Below are 22,745 nucleotides of genomic sequence, written 5' to 3' on the forward strand. Positions count from 1 at the left end.
TATCATAGACTGTGATGAACAGAGGCACAGCAAAGCTCCAGAAACGCCTGACAAATACAAGATGACAAGTGGGAGATATCTTAAAGGGGTGGATGAAAGCTGGATCTAGGCAGCCCAGGTATACTGGCACCTCTCTGGTTCACCTGCTAGTTCAGGTGATAAACCAGCCCTTTTGCTAGTACAACTATACATCTCAACTGCTTACAAGTCTCCAGTTGCTTGAGAGAAGTCAATCACTTCCCAGTCCAAAAAAATATACAGAGCACATTTTGATTAAAGGTGTGATAGGGTGATTCCAGGGCAAGAGGCAATTCCCAACTTCATCCCTAAACTTAGAAGTCCTCAAACTTACAAGAACATCCATCTTCTCAATATGTAAACATCAGATTACAAAACTAGAATAATCCAATATAGTAGGACTTCACATTAACAAATTCCTTCTAAAAAACATTTAAGACGCTAAAGGATGAAAAAAAAAAAAAAGTCCAAGAGCCAAAGAATCTCCTAACATGCAGTGCTACTGCATTAATACCCAACAGTGTGCAAGAACAAACTCATGGCAGTCTACTGTATTAGATTTATTCCCATGTATGTGGGAGAAACCAGCTCTTTTCCTACTCACTGAAACCTGATCATGGGAATAACATTACCAGACAGACTGCAGGGAAGTCAACTATTTTAACGATTTTGTGATTCACCCTGTCTTTATCTTGTGTAGATTCCCAGTGAACTTCTGTCATCATCTGGATGCTAGACAAGCATTCTGGGACACTAAGAGAATTCAGTAACATACCTTCTAAACCATAGATAACTGGTGTTAATGTCAGCATTGGCTGAGAAGCTGTCACTGACAGCAGTGAAATTCCTGGTAGCCTCACCGGAAAGCACATTCCTTTGTTTACTACCAAGATGACTTGCTTAGACTTTCAGCTTACAAAAGCTACTTTAAAGCGGTCACGGATCTAAAATATAAAGCTGTGATCTTGAAAAAAAGCTGCGTATGCTCAAAAACATGGAAGGCAGAATCCACGTCCACCTCCATTTAAACCCACAATCCAGAGACCTGCCTTGCAAGCATGCATTTAATTCCTGTGGACCTAGCTACTCTTTTGGATAAGGCTACAGTTAGTTCAAAGTTTAAGACTTTTAATCACTTTTCTGAGCTGAAGTCTTAAGTACATACTCAACCTGAAACGCTTGCTCAAACCCTGTTAAAGTTGCTGCAATGTGAGCCAGGTTGTGTCTCGGGACGAGAATTCCACAGTTATGAGGTTGTTTTTATCAGTCTCTTACACAAATTGCTGAGGACTGACCAGAAGTGATATCAAAATTGAAAAAGGTTCTAAGCCCCCTCAGATAAGCTGTTTCTACCTCAAAATAAAATCCCCAAGGTCTGATCAGATCTACTATTTTTTTGAGGATTACTGTTAAACTACGGGCAAGCTCACTTGGGGCAAATTTACAGGAGAGGACACCGAGAGTCTAACCTCTCATGGTACCTTACTTAAGTCCTCACGGAACACCCATTTCATTAGACTTTCCTGATAAATCAAACTCAAAAAGAAATAGAACCTGCCTGGAAGTTGCGACAGAAGACTACCTACTCCACACCCAGAACCAAGCCAACGCTGCTCCGTGTTCCTTTGAGTCTTTTAGGTTCTCTGTCAAGCTTCAAATGGTTCCCAGGCAACTGTTAACAACATGGAATCAATTGCTGCCTGTTTGCTGCTCTACTCCATCTGCTACCCCTTGGCATCATCTCAAAGAGGATGTTTCTGGTGAGTAAGTAACATATCTGGGGCTCAGAAAATTTGTTTATGTATTTTGACACAGTGACAAATTAAACTTCTTTGCTGAAAGCTCACAGCTGTTCTGAAACCCCTGAACTCAGCTGCTCTAGTCTCCTATAAGTAAGTAAATTACTATTACGGTCACTTACTCAGAAATAGTCTTCCTTATGCTTGGATAGGAACACTAACGCAGAACCACCTTCACTTTGTACTAAAGACTAGGGTCAACAGATTTGCTTTAAGTTAGGAATTAAATTAATTCAGAAGAATGGTTATCAATGAATACATGGACATTTTCCTACTTCATTTGTACTCAGTAGCATATCTTTATGTACACATATAGACCATACATACCCCTGCAGCTGAGGCCAGGTGGCAGTGCAGGCCACATTCAGCTAGAGTACACCTCCAGCTGGGGCTGACCCAGATCCTGCAGGAGAAGCAAGGGAAGGAGGGCTGTCTGCAGAACTCTGCTGGTTTCTGTATCTAGGAATTTAGCATTAGCAGACATCCTGGCTACATTAATCAGGAAAAAGCATTTTAAAAACACTTCACGACAGAATTTTTTTAAGGGTTTGAAAACTCCTACGCAAACATATTTCATAAATACAGTTTGGCTTTGCTGCATTAAGAGCCAATTTCTTAAGTTGCAGACATTTTTCCAGAAGCTTTACTAACGGAGTTCATCACAACACACTGAACAAGTGCTGTTAACACCCTGTTTGAGCGTAACACCACCTTTTATCATGTCTTCACCTCTCTTTCCACTACATGACCTGTCTGTCACACCGATACCTTCAGATCATTTATCCCCAATAAACACAAAACAAATTCTACCTGCTGCAGTAAACTACTTTAGGCAATCATCATGGACTTACTACATCACCCCTGTCCCCCAAATCTGCAAACTAATTACATGGAAAAATCAGATATTTCAGAAATCCTGGAAGAACATATTAAAAGGTTTGGCTCAGTAAGAACTGTTCTGCTTGAGTAATGACAGTACTATTTACAGATCTGAACCTACAATATCTTCAGTACAAGTTAAATGGTTCATCAAGTGACACAAGTGCATTCTGATCAACTCTGCTGCTCTTCGGACTAAGTCCACCTATTTCAGCACACAGGCAAGGAACAGCTACAAAGGTCAACTTTAAGGAGACCTAGTGAAATCATCAATTGGAAATTATCTGCTTTTGTAACGTAAGATTTTAAATTTATATACTACTACCATTCCTTCCACTATGAATCCTACTCTTTTTCCTTGCATTCTGACTATCACTTAGGAAAACCACTGTTATGGTGAACTCCCCAAAACACATCTGAATAAAATTTCCTTCTTGCAGTTTATGGAACAAACCTGCCCATCTGCTCCTACAGCTCTGATGTCTGAAACAACAAATCAAAAAGCAAGCCTTTCAGGACAAGTTCAACAGAACTTCACTCCTAACAGAATCCCAAGAGAAGGATTTTAATCTGAATTAAGTACTTTGCTAATTCCACCTGATACCAGATCTTACTTGTTCAAACACGTTTAGACACACATCTTAAAAAAAAAAAAAAAGAAAAAAGACAGGCAAGCAAGTCCTGAAGCCTGAACAATTCCCGGTATTTCTTTGGATCAAAATCAAAATCACATGCCAGCGCTGAATGGTTATCCTGGGGAGTGCCTGATATTCACCCTTCTCTTGTTAAACTAAGAGGGTCTAATCGTTGCAGGAGACAATATATCGCTTGTATTTCTCACTCCAATTGCTTTTTCTTTGGAGGCCTTGTCATTCAGAATCTCAGCGCTTCTTCTGGTGATGTACTAGGTTAATGCTTGAATACTTCCTTTAATTTTACAGAATTATTTTGGATTTAAGCCAAGGAATTTGGCACATTTTGTTCCTTAGTCCACTGTGTTTATGATCTGAACTATGTGTAACTCTCAAATCTCTGAAAATCCTGATACTAGAAAACAAGTTCTTGGCTATACTGTATTTCCAGGCACAGAGATGAGTATCAGCAGAGGCAAGAGGGTGAATGGCATTGTGGAGGACGACTATAGTAAGAGTCAGGGCAGAAAGCGTTATCGGGAGAGAGGTCCTGATGGTGATCTTCAGCTGTGCAGGTATGGAACGACCCTTGTGGCTGCTGAAATGGAGAACTTGTGTTATTCCAGAAAATCTGTGGGATATATGCATGAAAATATGGTAATCAGAACAGCCCTGGCTCCCCACAAGAGTATCACAGCTGCAGGAGCCTCTGCCAACTATGGAAACTTCCATTAGCCTTCCTGACATCACAGGCTAACATTTATATAAATCTCTTGGAGGGGTGGAGGGAGGCATAAAACAGAATGTTTAACCTATTGACTTTATGAACTATTTTAGCTGAAATGCCAAGAATGAATTACACAAGTATCAGTACTACAGTAGCATTCTCTCATGACTCAAATTAGGGGTAGGGTCTTACAGAGCCCGTGTGTGAGCATAATGCTCAAATTGTCTGCCTCAGCCTCACATCGCCTTTAAAACAGTGGTAGAGGTCTTATTTCCGTGAACTAGAAGCCGATCATAGAGAGCACATGGGAAAAGGCCCCATTAAAAACAAACCAAGCAACCAACCAACCCACCCAACACAACATTATGCTAACACTTCATGGGCTCCGTAGCATATTTTTGGCACAGGGAAATAATGCTCAATTTAAGGAGAAACTTGTGTTCTACTTTTGCAGAAGCTTAGCAAAGTGTTTCTGTGCAGATGTACAGCTCGCTTTGGCTTTGTTCAAGTCCTAGCAGGATCAAAGTCTTAAATATATTATGATCTGCAAGCACTGAGGTAGAAGAAAGGGAGAGCTGGGAAGGAGCTGTATTCTGTTCTGTTCTTTTTAACAAGGTCTACTTATATTTGTGTTGATAGCAATGGATTTGTGGAGCTCAGCAAAAGTAATTAGATATATAAATCTTTGTTTTGTTTTCTAAGCAAGGAAGGGATTTGATTTTGACTCTCTTACCAGGGCACTGTAAATAAGTCTGATTTTTCAAACATGCAAATGAAGTCCTTACTTTTTAGCAGTCTATGTGCAAATATAATTAAAGCCAACTCAGCAGGACGTATCTGTTCCACCCTTTCCTCAGATTTCTAGTGCATGACCCAAAGGGTTCTAAAGCTACAGTTGCTTTGGAATTATTCAGTTTGCTGCTGACAGAAAGAGCCACCATACGGTAAACCAAATACAAGGTGTCAAATGGAAGTTCTTGCCACCGCAATCTCCTCTTAAAACCAGACAGACTTGTCCAGGTGAAATGGCAAACTGAGCATGCTAGCTTCTCGGCTGATGTATGCAGAGTTCAATAAGCTTATGCTGTTCGGTCACTAAGTCTTTATTTAGTAGGTTATTAGTCTGTGTTTTCCAGAATAAAAGCCAGTAATTTTGCAATAAATTGTTAATTGCTGTTAACCTAATTTTTCTCTTTGGCATAGGGATTTAGTGGCACTGAGTACTGATGGAAGATACAGGAATAAAGAGAGGAACCATTTAAAATGGAGTGTATTGATCTAATTATTTTCCTGCCTTAAAATGCATATGATCATAAACGTCTGACTTTAGATACTCCCAGCAGATACCAGACTTGGAAAAGCAGATATCTACTGTGATTAAATGTCCTGTTGCCATTCTTCATTTCTGAAGCAGCGAAAGACAAACAGATGATTCATAAAGTCCTGCACTTCTAAAACTGATTAAATTAATAATAAAAAAAATCACACTACTCAGTAAATAAAACTTTAACTGGTTTACTGAGCTGCATTTTGAGAGTTACTGTAATTTACCTTCCAGCGCTCCGGCATGAGGGGTTACAATTTGATGACACTCCTTTCTATTGCAAAATCCTTCATGCTACTCAATAGTTAAACCCTGTGCTGTTATTACAGACTAAGGAAGACACTCATCACTGAAATACAGATTTGTGTTGACACACGCCAAGTCCTAAAGATCATCGAGTGATTCAGGAGTTAAAACAAATATGAGGAAAACATACTCAAAGAGCAGGTGGCCAGTGGATATAAAGCAAAAAATTCTACATGCTGTTGAAAGCGAAGACAGAGTAAGCAGCAAAAGACGGACACAACAGTCTGAACAGGAACTCGCTGCCACTTGAACTCCTAAGTATAACCATCACTTGCTATGGTGCTTCCTCAGCAGCTTCATTCATGTATTGGTGGACAGGTAATCTTTGTTCTTTCAGGAAACATCATTAGCAAACTGAAACTTGAGGAAGCCCAGTTTCAGGTTCAGTAGTTCATCAAGTCCTTTATAAACCAAAGGCGATGTCTAAGCCTTTAACAAGTAGTCATGATCAGTTCTAAAAAATATATTACCTGACTGAAAAGTTCATTATTTGTGAACTCAGAAGCAGAACAGCAAGTTAACTAAAAATCTGATGGACTTCTATTTCTTTTCTCTGTCACGCTGTGGTATGTTACATTACATCTTAATTCTCTATCATTTCTTGGGACTTTGCTGAATTGCGAAGTTGTATTTACAGTATCTTGCACATATTCCTCAGGCCAAAGGATTTTTTTTTCCTTGTTATCAGTCAATCTAATTGCAAAACTGAAATTAGGCAAATGTTTTTCCAATGAATATATTTTTCCGTCAGCTCAGGAAAAGAGTTAATCCACGGAATCATACACACATTTTTATTCTTTTCCTTTCTAGTGACTTAAGAGAGCTTAGAGAAGAGAGTATTTCACATGCCTGCTGCCCTGCAGGACGTGTCACATGCCACAGGTAGGTCTTATGATACAACGGCAGATGACTACATTTCTTGGTTTCACAATACCCTCGCTGTTCTGTATTACCCTTGATATTTAATCTTTCTCCTTGCATATCTTTCAAGAAGTGAATGGGCGTAATAAACTTTTCACCAATACCTGGACAAATCTGGGCTCACTGACAGAACTGGATTCTGGCCTGGAACATTTACACACAGTCTTAAAATCTGTATTAGAGAGACACATTGGGCTTAATAAAGCTGTAAATCAAGAAACCTATTAGCCTCTTCTGAACTTCCTAAATGCAAAGCTCCATCTTTCTTTCCAGACATGAAATAGAACAAAAGCTGATTTTATAAAAGACGACAATTCAGGTGAATTCTCAAAATCTTGGCTTCTTTTAAAATACAACCCTATAATGTTATACCCCTAGTCTTCCCACCTCCCTCTCCTTTTTTCCTATTCTTTGACAGATGTCCTGGTTTCCTACTTATGTTGGTGGGGACTATCTATGGGTTAGACTGTCTTCTCACAACCTGCCTGCTGGGAGTCACAAAACATCTCCTGGCCTACCTCGTATTTGTACACTAATTAGCTTTAGGTCCTTTACTGCTCCTGAAAGAGTGATGAGGCTCTAGCACTAGCCAGAATATGGAGAGGACATACTGAAGCACATAGAATACAGTTAAAACCAGAACTACTTACATAGGGTGGGGTGGGGTGTGTGGGCGGGGAAATCTACTCTTTTCAGGATCTGTAATTTTAGGAATTGCCTTTAAGTAGTAAAAGTATGACTTTTTGGTCAGAAAAACTATCTTCTAAAGGGTGTGTTCTTCAAAGGTTGTGTTTTGTACAGCAGCAAACATCACAAAGTGCTATTCCCCACAGCGTCAGTGCATACCAGAATCACAAAGGAGTAAGAGAAGCCTATCTGACAAAACATTGTCTCTTGGCAGAAAAGCAAAAACGTTTTCTCATAAACCAAGATTAATACACTAATCCTATCAATACCTGCCTGTGTACTTTATGCACAGAGTCAATGGATATTAAAGTTAAGTACGTAAACAGTGTTTGAAGGAGCAGGGATGAAATACGTATGCAAATATCATTTTGGTTTGCACTGTACTGTTACTCGGACCTACCTTTTCCTTGATATTTACAGGAGAATTGATTTCTGCCATCTCTCTTCAGGCAAGAATATTGTCTGTGAAAGGAGAAAAAAAACCACAAAAGAGATTCATTTGGAGGTTTTAATCCCAAGCTGGCACAGCTAGATCTATAAACACTAATTGCATGTGCTTACGTATAAGCATTAAAGAAATGTGAGAACACTTAATGCCTTGCACAGCAGTGCTCAATCTTGCCAAAAAGCAAAGCTAGTCCAAATTCCATACTGTCCCATGATTGGTTCTGCAAACACATTTAAAAAATGCCTGATAGTTACAAATCTGGATACAAGGGGTATCAATGCTTCTTCCAGCCATGCCTCTTGGACCCTATTCATTACTGCTTGGTAACTCTGAGGCTTTAAAGCAGAGAAATACCCGAGATGAACTCAGCAGGTCCTGTTTTCTCATTCCAGTGACATCAATTTTTTCCAGAAAATTTGGCTGGAGATTGTGTCTTAAAAAGTAGCTAGATGTGACAGGAAGTTAGGCTGACAAGTGCTGCATGGCTTGTTTTTTTGTTTGTTTTGGGCTTTTTTTTCAAAACTAATTCAGAGGATTTAGCACAAAGCTCCTACTGAAACTAGTGGGGTCCGTACGGCTAAATCTCCCAAGTCTGCTCTGAAAACTTGTGCACATGAATGGAATTTGCATGTGATTAAGAAACCTGCAATATGCTTTCTATTTCCAGTACATGGCTGGGTAAGTGAGAGACACTGTACCACATGATGAAGAGTTAACACAATGGAGGGAGTCTAGTTGCCTAATCCTACTGCCTTAAGATTTCAGTAAGGATCAGGGCTTAATTTTAAAATTAAGTCACACAAAGAATTACAGCAAAGACTAAGTGAAATGGAATAAAACCTTGGTTTGTCCCCAAATTTAACTCTATTAGTTAATTTTAACTGATGAGAAGGTATAGAAGTACATAAATGAGAATGAGATCTTAATTCTGTCCAAGTCTCAAGTTGAAACACTTCCTCCTTTTCCCCATTAGAGCCTTTGTTATGTGGACTGATACAAGAGTTCTCATAATCCTTCTAAATCTCTTTTAATGCACTTAAACAATCCTCCCTTAACTCCTACTTTGAAACATAGCACTTCACTGGAGTCCAAACTCCAGAAACTAAGCGCTTTATTACAGTATCCACTGACAGCATTTAAATCTTGTTATTAATTTTCATATGCATCCATTTTCTAATTAAAGAGACAACATTCAAGGAAGCACGTTTTTAAAAATAATGTGACTTTGTTTATGGTAAACGGGGAAGAGACGGTAGGAGGAAGAAAAAGGAATGAATGAGTTTTGATCTGATGAAGACCTGACACTGAATGATGGAAACCCTCAACAATAAGGTGCCAGAAGAAAAAAGTAACCCATTCCATTATCAGTCATTAAAAAAATAAAAAAACAAACCGCAACACTTGACATGAGTAAGGTTCCCCCGCCACCTCTATTTTACTATACATGAACAGATACTCGCTATTAAAACTCATACCTTGTATCTGTCATTAGTCAGTGGTTCGACCACTTTGCCAAGACACTGAGCTAGAGCCTCACCAGGTCCAGTAAAACTTCTTCCTGGCAATGGGGCCACTGTCACTCTGAATGCCTTACTGTCTGCTGGTATCTCAGAGCAGAAGGTTCCCTTCCCTGCCCCTCCTTAAATAAGGATGAAAGAGATCAATCAAATTAGTTTCTGTCAAACCCACCCAAGTGCTAAAAGCAGAGTAAAAAATGTCTGGACAGAGCAGGCAGCAAGATCATACAGAACATAAGCTCGGGGCAAATCCATTTCCAGTATTTAGTGTGTTCCAACAGCTAAAGGAAAACACTGAGAAATGACTGTAGTCCCTGTATAACATTTTTTTAATGTACTTCTTGTCTTTTGCTGTCAGCTATTTCTCATGCCGAACAGGCACAGAACATGAGATATAGGTCATCAAATTTCCCATGCAGACTGGAAAACTTGGCTCTAAAATTACTCTTTAAGTCTTCATCTCTCTTACTGCTTTTCAGAAAAGCATGCCTTCTACCCAGTGACATAAAAACCGTTCTGGATTGATACTATTGTCTACTTAAAAATACATTAAGGAATAATTTCACTAGTTCACCCTTATATCTACTATCTAGCAGCTTTTGTTATGTTACAGACAACTGACGGAAGCCTGCCCTCTCACATGCCAATTTAAACATGCTTAATCTGATCCAACATCTTAAAACAACATTAACAAAAAAATAGGAAAAAATCTGTTCTAGAGGAACCAACACACAGCACAGAAACAAGTACAATAAGGATTATAGCTAACAAACCCTTCTAGCCTTAGAAGTCTATTAATCTATAAAACCAAGAAATAATGGGAAAATATCTGTAACCTGAAATCTTCAGGTTCTGCTTTTTCAGCATGTATTCTACTAATTTTGTGCCCAAAAAACTGCATCTTGTATGAAGCAAATTAATCCCAATAATTGTACTTTGTGAAAGCCCCACACCTCCCAATTTATGCTGCTTCATAGCTAAATAATTCTTCAAATTTAAATTAAATTTGCTGATTAAATCCTACTACAGCACTTCACAAAATTTACTCTTTGTAGCAACACCCTGACTCCATTAAAAACCAGACATAAAAACTTCATACAACACCTTGCCAGATTTGACTTGCCTCTTCTTTGCTGCACGCTCCAGGTATTGCTATGATTACAGCCTTCCACTGATGACTGTGGTGCTGATTCAGCTAACTTGCAACTGCAAGCCATTTCAAGAAGACTTGGCAAGCCACACAAAACATACCCTCAGTTTCTCTCTTTCATCTCCCCCCCCCCCCCACCCCCTTTTTAAGATCAAGATCTAAGAGGACACCAGCTTTTATAAATGGACTCATTCCTCTACACTTCAAAATCTTCATTAATATGAATATTACACCTGTCAAAATGAAGATGCTAGAAACAGAGCTGAAGCCTTTTTTATTCACTTTCTCCAAGGACAGATAATTGAAATAACCTGCATAAAACACATGCTCATTTATATAACTCCATCCAGCACTGCTTGTTACATAAAATACAAATGATATGTTAAAAGGAAAATGTCAGTGTAGCACTAATATTAAAAAATATCTTTTATGGCTATACTTAATAGCTAATCAATTCAATTTTCTCATTTTAGCACAGACTGATTTATTGAATTTGCTGGTATTTTTCCTCTGATGATCTTTTAATCTCTATATTGAACAATTACTTCATTTCTAATCCTGTGACAAAGGATTATAGCACACGAATAATTTTATGAACGAAATAGTCCCATGAAAGTTTAGAAGCTTTAGCTCCAGGCTTGAATCTCAATTAGCTACTGTGTTCTCATCCTGAACTCTTCAGGGAAGCTTCTTTCTGCCTGAGCTGTGGAATATCAGAGTACAGCCCACAACTGAGCCCTAAAGCCCCCTAAATCCAGGGGAGAACAGTGCTTTGCATGTCACCACCAGCTTGCCCACAAAAGAAAGTTTGGAGAAAGATCTTCTGCAGAAGATTTTCTGCAGTGGCTAAGGTTAAGTTAACATACACACTAAACTTACAATGAACAAAACATACTGCGTATCAGAGGTTCTCAGCTTGAATGTCAGCTTACATGCTTTGTCTTTCTCCACATCTCTTGCTTGTAATGTGTGCTCTTGAAATGTCACTGCATGTTATAATAACAAAAGTTCCACAAAAACGGAATGGAAGAAAAAACCCACCTCCTACAGAATCCCTTATATAAACAGGTCATCAATTTCTGATAGCAATTTCCAAATGCATTACCTGAATAGATCACTCTCCATTGCTTGTTACATCCTGACCTCAAATACTGACAGAAGGCTGTTACTTCTATACGTATTACACACGTCCAAATGAGACATTTTACTTGCCCTGTGAAACGAAGCATTCAAAGGAATACTGCAGAGAAGACTGGATTAAGTTTGGCAGAGCCTTACTTTTCCTCCCTACAAAACGAAGCAATTCCTATTGCCCTGCACAGGTTTAAGCCAACATGAAACTGAACACAGGCAGCTAAGGTGCTGGCGCATGCTGTCCTACTGACCTCACTTGCAAGCAGCCAGCTCCTGCAGGGCGGACAGTTAGGAACAGCCTTTAACCACCACAGCAAAATATGACAGAGCTCACCTGTCACAGCCTTAAGTAAGTGGCTGCTTGCCCAGCCTTTACAGAAGTTTCCTTTCTGCCTTCCAGCAGCTCTGAAAAACCACTGCTGCTGTATTCAGCTTCCAAGGACAACCTGCCGTCTTTCCACTAGTAGCACTTTGGGAAGTGTTCAGCTCACAGCTTCCAGCTACACATGCCTTCAAGTAAAGCTGACAAACACTCCATTTTATACAACACCTTGCATGGGTGGGACTGCCCTCATCTCAAGCATCAGAGCACAAGACCAAGCCTATGCCCTGCCCCTACTGCAAAACCTGGCAATTACCACCTGGCACACTCAAATTTCAGGCATAGAGACAATATCAGAAAAAGAAGAAACAAGCTCCCCTCCAACAAAACAAAAATCTCCTTGCAAATACACAGAGAGGGGAAGAGAACATAAATGTTGCCAGAAAGACACAATCTGTGAAAATGCGGTGGTGATAAGCTCTGTCAGAGCAAAGACGATGGTGTGTGACACCCGTTCCACCATTTCTGACACCTAAAGAAACAACTTACCTTTGGCAATGGGGAATAGAAAATTGCCCACAAAACAGCAGAGTAATCCAGTGTTGGAAGGGTTTCCTATCCATCTGTAGGTTTAAGGATGAGTAGTTTCCTACACTCCAAAAATCATTTATTTCCTCGTCTGCCCACTGCAGCTGCTTCCTTTTATAATGCTCCCCCCAGCCCCCACCTCAGCACAACAGCAATCCCAGGTCTAACTGACTTGACCCTTGCCAATGCCTCTCTTATCCCTGTCTGCTTCTGCAGTCATCTGCTGCTGCTCCTTGTGCTAACCACCCAGCCCTTCCTTTCACCATGCTAATTTCTTTCAAATATCCCATCGGTAACTTTGAAAAAGTTTCACACAGCAACCCCAAAAAGCCATCTACCAAGGTACTTTTGGGTTGTACATAATCAGTCACTGAGTAAGCTTTCACTGTTAACAGAGCAACTGGAGTTTATGATTTCATCCCTTTGAATATATTCATAAAGTAGATCAATGCTGAAATGCAGGTTATTTTATTTAAATGAAGGACCATTTACTCATTTCCAAGCAGTTCAGTCAAAATACCCCAGCTCCAAAAAGCGAGCATGCAAGCTAAGGGCTGAACAAAGCAATCACAATTTTAGAGCCAACTTCACAAAATATGATGTAAATGCTAAGCATCTATGCTGGTTTTGGCTGGGACACAGTTCTTTTTCTTTGTAGCAGCTAGCATGGGCTAAGTTTTGGATTTGGGTTAAAAACAGTATTGGTAACACAGGGATGTTTTAGTTACTGCCGCGTAGCGCTTGCAGAGAGCCAAGGGCTTTTCTGCTTCTCACCCCATCCCACCAGTGAGCATGCTGGGGGGCACAGGGAGTTAGTTGGGGGGGGTGGGGGGGCACAGGGAGTTAGTCGGGGGGTGGGCGGACACTGCCAGGACAGCTGGCCCCAACTGGCCAAAGGGATATTCCAGACCACAGAACGCCATGCTCAGCACAGGAGCTGGGGGAAGGAGGAGGAAGGGGGGACGCTCCGAGTGACGGCGTTTGTCTTCCCAAGCCACGGGCGTGACGGAGCCCTGCTGTGCTGGGGATGGCTGAGCACCTGCCTGCCCGTGGGGAGTGGGCAACGAATTCCGCGTTTTGCTTTGCTGGCGCGCGCGGCTTTCGCTTTACCTGTTAAACTGTCTTCATCTCAGCCCAGGAGTTCCCTCGCTCTGACCCCTCCGATCCTCTCCCCTGCCCCACCAAGGGGGGATGAGCGAGCGGCTGCGTGGGGCTTGGCTGTGGCCGGGGTTAGACCAGGACAGAATCTACTGAGATTGTAGCAGCCTGCACTATGCTTTCATCTTCTACACTTCTGCTTCCTCTACAGAATCACATCTCATTTTTAAATGGGACTCCTATCTATCCACTTGTATTATATTACACTGTCTTGCCTGCAGACTTCCACAGGCCCTAGGTAATGACAAAACCAGCAGAATCAGAGACACATGGCCTTTGTTTCGCATTTGACCTTAACTTTCATTATGAAGAGATGCTACCAGAGAACTGCAGATAAAGGCTAGGATGAACACACCTTTTGTGATGCAGTTTTAAGTTAACATTACTGTATCAGAAAGACTGACAGAACTGCAAGAATGCAATTCCAAAATTCAGGTATTTCAGAAAGGAATTCTTCTGGTCTTTACTCAGGTTTTATTTAAATAGCAGAAGAAAAAATTACCTCATTAGGTCAAAGGCCAAACATTAGTGTGTATTTCATTATTAGTTACAAAAATCAAGCACAAAGCCCTGCCAGTGTGGTTGCAAAACTACTAGAGATAGTGTAAGATTTAGACACTTGTCTTGACTACTTTGAAATTAGCAACAGGTATGATTTTCTATTTGCTGTAGCCTAGTGTCTAAAGATAATATAATACTTAAAAAATAAATGCATAAGCACAGTCATTATCAAGAGCATCTAAGCCATTAACCAGTGTTATCCCAGCTGTCCTTTTAGCCTTCTGTGTCATCTTAGTAAAAACAACGTAAAGTGTGATTAATATAGAACCACTATTTTTCCAGTACTGCTTTATGCCTTTCTAAAGATCGTATCCAGAAAGGGTACACACCATCATTTTGTATCCCCTGGTTTTCAGAAGTTTGAGATTAGTCCCTTCAGCTAGTCAAGTACCTCTGGGCAAGTTTGATGATCTGAGGCCTTTATTATCCTTTTCTTTAAATGCATGCAACAAACATACATTAAGTGAGTGCACACACATTCCCGAATATTCCTCATTTGCAGAGCCAAGTCCCACTGCCATCCCCTGGTCACGCCTGTCTCAACCACAGAACGTGGCTGTTGCCTCTGCGTTCCCCTTCTGCTCAGCTCATGCAGTCTGGTTCCCCGACGGTCACCACGCTCAGTCTGAAAAGCTACTGGCTGCAGCGCCTGACACAGGATGCAGGAAATAAAACGTCTCACTGATTCCACATGTGGGTCTGGATTCCTATAGAAAAGAGGCTTATGCTTCCCCATTGTTTATCACCTCCTCCCTGAGGATTTCTGAAATGACTGAAACAACAATCTGAGAAAGAAGCAGATGTCTTGGAGATCTACAGCCTTGCAGGCTGCTTGCTTGAAAACAGGCAGTAAGGCATAGAAGTTCAGAAAACACACAATGGCAGATCAGGAACTTAGTCATGTTATTTAACGCTATAAAGTCCATACCTGAGACACCATGGACCCATCCGCTACAAAGAGAAAAGGGACAGAGGTGAGAGTGGGACATGAGAGGAAGGACAGCCCCTAGCACCTGGGTCACCATACCTTGAAGCCTGTCTCCCGTCCTCAGATATCTGCCATGTGTAGGAGTGGTTCTGAGCAGGTATCACAGGAACACTGCTACGTCCAAGCATATCACAACAAGATGGTTAGGCACCAGTAAGTCCTGTTCCTCATTCTGATTTGCTCTTTGATCCAGTGCTCTCCTCTTCCTAAGCACAGATGGTGCTATTAATATAACCCAGAGACAGCCTGTGCTGCTCGCCTGTCAGCTAGCTCACTTCCCTCCCAGTCCCAGGGCATAAGCGAAGCCAGACCTGTAGGCTCCACAGGCATCTGTGCTTTCACGCTGGGAAGAGCACACTGTGGCGTGTAATAGATCCTCAGATCCTCCAGGCAGCTGGTGCTGCAGCCCCCGCTATAAGACAGTCCTGCAGAAGTACGTTCCAGCTTTATCAAGGTCAGTTTGAGAGCAGGTCAGAAGAAAGCTACTTGACCAGCACCTTTCCCAAACTCCATTAATATTTTATCCAGTTTACAAGCATTCAACAATATAACCATATCTTTTGATATGGACATCACAAAAGATTCTGGCTGTACCTCCTATCACTGGTCCACAGACAACACCACACCCTTGCTATTACAGCAAATGCTCCTTGCAAACCCTCTTGCTGTAGCCTTTAAACGCTGGGTCTGCCCTATCCAGGCTAAGCTCTTCTTTAACACATGGTTCAGTGTGGCTTCCCCAAGAGATCAGTGAGCGTCACTGTACTAGCTGATGTTCACTCATGCCAAGTGACTGACACCATGTGATAGTTCCTGCCAGAGTTCCCATCCCAGACGTGTGAGTTCAAGAATCTGCTAACTTTGTAGAATATACCTTGGGCTGAGAAGAATCCCAAACAGTTGCTTGTATTTAGGTCATTAACACCACCCTGCATGTGAGCAATGGAGACCAATTTTAAAAATGCCCTAAGAAAGTACAGAGAAAGGCCAGCTCTGCATTAATTACAGCAAATTACTGGAATGAAGAATCAGGCCATGGAAGGGGACACATGCGAGTCCTCTGTAGAGCAATGTATGCATGTTGCAACAGATGGGTACCAGTACAAAGTAGATATTCTGTAACTGCTGATTTATATATACATATACACACATATATAGGCAGGCACATACACATATCCAGAAACGCTACTTCCACTAAGTTGTTCTGCAACAACCTGCGAGCCAAGGTATAAATATGCACCCATTTTTTTACTGCCTGTTAAAGATTCATCACAGCATCATTAGGTTTCACTAGAAAACACATTAACTTCCCCTGTCCAGCAACGCTCTTATTGGAATAAAGTTGGTTTACTTCTAATGATATATACATGTATTCCACAGCAATACACATACATTCTTACACCAGCAGTCACCTTCTGTACTTAACACAGTTAGTAAACAATTATTTGCTTCCATGAAATATGATCACTACTCCTTCCTTTGATGGCTACTGGGCTTCCATCCATAAAAAGATCTTGGATTCACTACCTCACATTCTGCACCTGTGCATTAAAAATACACACAGTACAAATATCCAGACTAATTTCATATGGCCTATTATGACCCGTTTACTGAGTACAGGATGGTAGTTAACTACTCTAGGGTGGCAAGGAGCTTAGGATGAGTGATCAGTTAAGAATGATGAGAGATGAGAGAATCAGTTAAGAGCCAGCAAAGGCATTTCCCCACTCCAAAGGTCCAAAGGCAAGAATCCCAGCACCACTCCATGAATATTACAACTGCCAGTGGCTGCTCAGGATGAAGTAGCAGCTTGCTTGGCTCCCAGTGCTCTCCACTTTAGGGACTGCACCCAGGGGCTCCATAACCTTCCCATTCTGCCACAGAATCACTGCTCAGAACCTAGAGCCTATGTTCTGCTGGCTGGCATCCTAGAGGAACAGCTGAAGAGCATCACTGAGTCCGCATAAACTGAAGATCTCCGAAATTCCTGGGTTTACTACATATATCTCACTAGTAGATCTGAGCCCAATTCAGAATAGCTGGATTCAGCTACACGGCCAGTAATGCAGTCCTCTCTGATATGCAGGAGGAAGGGATGAGGGATCTGGAAATAAAAGTCTAGATGGAGAAAACTCGTTTTTCACAGCAATGCCTGCCAAAATAAACATTAGCATCTTGCTCCTCCTCAAGCACCTGAAGGAATCTTGCCAAAACATACTGATAGAGAACCGTGAAATATAAAATACAACCTACTCAAATTCTGCATTTGCATGACCTCCCTGCAAAACAAAAAAAAGGTTAACTTTCAGTTTTTACAAACTAGGTATTAATCCTCTAAGTCATTCTTGCCAAGGGCTTGAGTCTTTAAAAGTCATTTACATTGGCTCCTACTTCTGCTCAGAATGGCATGCCAAGAGTCAGTGTCAGTTGATTTGCTTTGAGGTTGCCCAGATGTGAACTGCCAGAAGAGCACAGCATGGGAATACAAAGAGCAACGTATGTAATGTAGCAGTGTACCCCAATCGCAGTAGTTTCTCTGAACCGTAAGAGCAGAGGCACAAAAGTGAATGTCAGAAGGTATTTAAGTTCACACTTGTTTCAGTTGTTAAGAAACAAGATTTTCACAAGGAATCAAGCTTCTACCAGAAGACTGGTACAGTGTAATTTGTTAATAGTAAATTCTCACAATCATGGAATAAATTTCAATTTCAAAGAAAGTCCCAGAGCTACTCACATTTCAGCCTTCTTTCTATTGAGTGTTCTAACTCCACACCGCCTTTCCTTCTTGCTCAAACATCTTGGAAGAACCAGTTTTCTTTTGCTAGATGTGCAGGGCTCATTCTCAGCAAATACAAGCTGGAGCAACTCCTTTGAATTCAAGGAGCTATGCAGACTTGAACCAGCTGCTTGCTGGTCCCACAGGCCATACAGCAGAGCCCCCCCGCCACTGGCTGCAGACCTAGAGAAGGAGCCTCTGGGCAGTGGCATTTGAAGTACTTGATTTAAATGTGCCACAGTAGTCTGAACCTTCCAAAACTGAACACTGAAATTAAATGCAGCCTTTCATTTTCTAAGACCAAGTCACCACACCTAGGTCTTTTGAAGGAGATACAAGCTTTTCCCTGAACAGTATTTTAAATTATTTTTACATATATTTGTACACACACAGAGAAAAAATGTTATGTACAAAACTCTAAAAAATGCTTACAAGTTCCTCTATTAAAATGACCTAATGTATACCCACTATAAACAGACACAGGCCCAGCGGTACTCCCATGCTAACAGTACCCACAGAGTCACACACTACACTAGAAGCAATACCACTGACATTTTGGTATTCCCAGATATACAACAAACGCTAGCCTTCCTCTCCTCCCCCATGGAAAATGTTGATTTTCTATGTCAACAAAAGGTATTCTTGGAAACAACAACAAAAGCATATGAATAACTTACCTGTAATTACTTATTGTTCATACAGTCCTTCAGCCCAATTGCTATTACACTTTAAAATAAGTGGCTGTTACAGTATTTACTGGACTTAGAAATGCACTTTTTTTAGAGGAAAAAAACCCCAAGAAACAGGTTATTCTTCTCAGCTGAAACCCACGCTACCCAGGTACATCAAAATTAATTGTAAAAGTACAGTCAATCAGTGCAGATTGAGTACTGCTAAAAATATGGAAAGGCACCTCAAGCAGCCTCCCCTCCCACGCCCACCCCAACAGTCAAGAGCAAATGCCAGAGAACTTTGCTGCTTCTGAAGATCAATAGCATATGAAGTTTTGGCTGACATGCACAAACTGAGGTCCTTGTTTAGCCAGGCATATAAGGGGCTTTTTAAAAAAACTACAGATTTCTTTACTTGACAAGGGGAACCCTGATAAAGCAAGCTGTCTGACTAGCCATGGAAATGAACACAACATGTGGACAGCACATAGAGTAATTTTATCAACAGAATAAAAATCAGGTATTTTGTTCAACTGTTGAGGAACATTTTGAAAAAAATACATGTATGCTTTATTTTGAAGGTACTTTTCTCAGAAACAGGTATAATCAGTTACACTGTGCAGCACATATATATACTCGAGCATTTCTCAGCTCATCTCTTTTTGCCTGTTCACTAGAGGCAACCTTTGGCATCCCAGAATCCATGAACTGATAAAAACTACAGCACACGACAGACCTTTACTTTGCACCTGTCTGGAATTTCTGCAAAGGGATATTTAACACAGCTTTGTAGGATAAAGTAACATACCATCCGCTCCATGGAACCTAGTGTTCAAGAGCATCAAATTAAGATCTCATTTGCAGTTACCAGCAAGGCTCTACCTGTTGAAATTGTCAGTGTCCTAAAGGACGCCATACCCACTTTTCTTGAGCAAGCACGGATACCTATGTGTTTCAGATTAAGTGCTGTATTGGGTTTGCATGGCAAGGATTTGGCAGCTGGGCAGCTACAGGGGTGACTTCCATGAGAAGCTGCCAGAAGCTTCCCCCATGTCCAACAGAGCCAATGCCAGCTGGCTCCAAGATGGACCTGCCACTGGCCCAGGCCGAGCTCATCAGCAACGGTGGCAGCACCTTTGGGATAATTTAAGAAGGGGGAAAAAAGCTGAGCAACAGCAATTGCAGCTGGGAGAGAGGAGTGAGAATATGTGAGAGGAACAGCCCTGCAGACCCCCAGGCCAGTGCAGAAGGAGGGCAAGGAGGGGCTCCAGGCACTGGACCAGAGATTCCCTGGCAGCCCATGGTGAAGACCATGGCAAGGCATGCTGTGCCCCGCAGCCCATGGAGGTTACAAGTGGAGCAGATCCCCACCCGCAGCCGGTGGAGGACCCCACATCGGAGCAGGGGGATGCCCAAAGGAGGTCGCTGGAGCCGGCTCCTGGCAGGGCCTGTGGCCCCGTGGAAGGGACCCACGCTGGAGCAGTTAGTGAAGAACTGTAGCCCACGGGGAGGGCTCACATCGGAGCAGTTCGTGGAGGACTGTGTCCCGTGGGAGGGATCCCACGCTGGAGCCGGGGGAGAGTGCGAGGAGTCCTCCCACTGAGGAGGAAGGAGCGACTGAGACACCGTGTGAGGAGCTGACCACAGCCCCCGTTCCCCATCCCCCTGTGCCACCCAGCGGGAGGAGGTAGAGAAGATCGGGAACAAAGTGAAGCCTGGGAAGAAGGGGGAGACGGGAGGAAGGTGTTTTAAAATCTAGTGTTTATTTGTCATTATCCTACTCCGATTTGATTGGTAATAAATTAAGCCAATTTCACCAAGCTGAGTCTGCTTTGCCTGTGATGCTAATTGCTGGGTGACCTCCTCATCCTCATCTTCACCCATGAGCCTTTCACTGTGTTTTGTCTCCCCCTGATGAGGGCAGTGACAGAGCGGGCACCTGGCATCCAGCCAGGGTCAGCCCACAAGTACACAGAAAAGCATGTTTTTATGGGAACTTTAAAATTGTCCCAACTGCTAAATCTCTCTTCCCACTGCTGTTAAGTAGCAACATTACAATAGCACTTACAAATCCCTATATATTGCATGCACGCACTATCGAAGAACGGTGCCAGTTAACAGTTACCACAGTAAGCAAGCCAAATTCTCAGTATCTTAATTTGCTCTAACCATCCTGTATGCATTAAGAACTGGCAGAGAATAAACCGTGCTGGCTAGCAATTTTCCAATCAAACAAGGGTTTTGTTGGGGTAGGTGGAGTTACCTCATTGTAACTGAAACTTCTCACACATCTGCTGAACAAAGCTTCTCCAAAAAACCTAATTTAATTCCCTGTGAGCCAGTTATCCTTCCCCAGAGAGCCCAAATCACAGCAAAACTTGGGATGAGCAAAGTTCAACTTACCAAACAGGAAGTTGCTGTGGACTGTGCAGTGACAGAAGAGCTGACCACAGTATTTACTGTCCCTAAGGTCCTGCATCCGTCATGCCTTTCCTTCACTCCTCCAGAGCCACGCCAAGCAAAGGCAAAGGTGATCCCTGAGCAGCCAGTCTTTTTTTAAGCGTCTGACTATATTTTCATGAAACCACACACAAAATTGTTATCTTCACACACAAAGAGCAGTTCTGGCAACCACTCATACCAATTTCTTATTGCAGACAAAACCATGCAGTCAGAACTGCCACTAATTCACATCTCCAATTTCACCACATACCGCACACACAGGGCTGGGTCTGCAGGTAACGGATGTGAGCTGCAACGAGATTCTGTGGTTAACAAAAGCTCTATCACTGACATCCACAGAAGCAAGGATTTTGGCTGAAGAGAGCTAGCTCTACAGTTGTTCAATATTTGGACTGTCCTCTCCAACAAATGGGGGTGGGGGTAGGGAGGGTGGGTGCAGGGAGCAGGGAAGAGACCCATATATGAGAAGCAATTTACACAGGGTGAGATTGAGCTCAACTGGCTGTCTTCCTTCAATATGCAAAGTTCTCAACAATATTGACACTGATAAGTTGTTCCAAGAGCTGAACATTATCCATCATTATTTTTTCAGGGGTTCCACTCATTAACTGAAACCAGACAGTCTAGCCACCTTGCTCACAATCAGAGCACAGCACACAGGGAATGCTTTGGGTCTTTTTAAACTGCCCGAACTGTGTAGTTGGAAGACAAAATACAAGAGCACTTTCATTGTTTTTTCCCCAAATATACCCTGCTTTTGGACTGGGCGCAAATTACTGCCTTGGCCCTCCATTCTAGCAGAACATACACTCCATCCTACTGCCCTCGGAGAAGGTGTTTGTTCGTTTGCTGCTAAGGATAAAGATATCTGAATTGCTCCAACCTACTCCAAGTGCACACTCCACAAAGAACAAAAGCACAAGCTATCGCTGGTAAAGAAAAACTTGCTCGGACCATGAACCTTTACAGCATGAACCATTTCAGAACATACTGGAGGGAGGCAATTCCGTCCTGCCTTCACTTTAGGTTGCTTTTTTATTAATACATTCGCTCTTCCCCATCATTCAAAGTAGTGCTTCAATATTGAAAAGCCATGAGAAATTGCATTCAGTGTCTTTTATGAAGACACTGAAGTTTCAGTTTTGCTGTGCTTACCATGTGAACAACCAGACCCCAAGTCCTCTCTCTTCATGGAACTGGATAGCATCAACTGACAAACACAGTAAAAGGTTTGAAGATGGCCATCTCAAACTCTTACATTCAGACCGATCCCACTGCTACACATTCACCAAAGCCTTTGTGATGCTTTTCACCACCAGGAACAAATACTCATCCATCTTCATGTTAACAGAAGTGGAATAAAGAAGGGCCAACAGTAACAGAGCAGTCAGAACATCCTAAACATTTTAAAGAATCTCTTCAAGAACTCAAGAGTCTCCTTTAACCTTGATTATCTCCGCAGGAAATTCTGTGAAAGCTCAACCTGCCTTCATTTCAGACTTCGATATTGATCAAAATGATCAGTGAAATCTAATCCAAATTATTTTTTGAGCTCTTTGTGTCACTCAGCTGCCAGTTATTTTTCATTGAAAGTATATATGATCAATGATAACGCACTGCAGGGAAGAGGAGGGAACAGGGACACTAAAGTAATGCACTAACTTTTTTTTTCCAGA

The 22,745-nt window shown here is 41.8% G+C and overlaps 1 protein-coding gene across 11 annotated transcripts in view; it reads right to left on the minus strand.

Moving 5' to 3' along the window:
- SPATS2L (spermatogenesis associated serine rich 2 like) overlaps window positions 1-22,745 on the minus strand; it is a 151,280-nt gene that overhangs the window by 37,440 nt on the left and 91,095 nt on the right. For 8 of the 11 annotated variants that reach the window (XM_056348537.1, XM_056348536.1, XM_056348541.1 and 5 more), the window contains one exon: window positions 7,694-7,755. In XM_056348537.1, the coding sequence (XP_056204512.1) occupies window positions 7,694-7,732 (39 nt within the window). In that variant the 5' untranslated portion in view covers window positions 7,733-7,755. Of the gene's footprint in view, window positions 1-7,693; window positions 7,756-9,216; window positions 9,381-22,745 lie in introns of all 11 variants that reach the window. The other 3 variants (XM_056348539.1, XM_056348543.1, XM_056348538.1) reach the window with 1 other exon arrangement.

This window comes from Falco biarmicus, chromosome 8, assembly GCF_023638135.1.
Source record: "Falco biarmicus isolate bFalBia1 chromosome 8, bFalBia1.pri, whole genome shotgun sequence".
Lineage (NCBI taxonomy): Eukaryota > Metazoa > Chordata > Aves > Falconiformes > Falconidae > Falco > Falco biarmicus.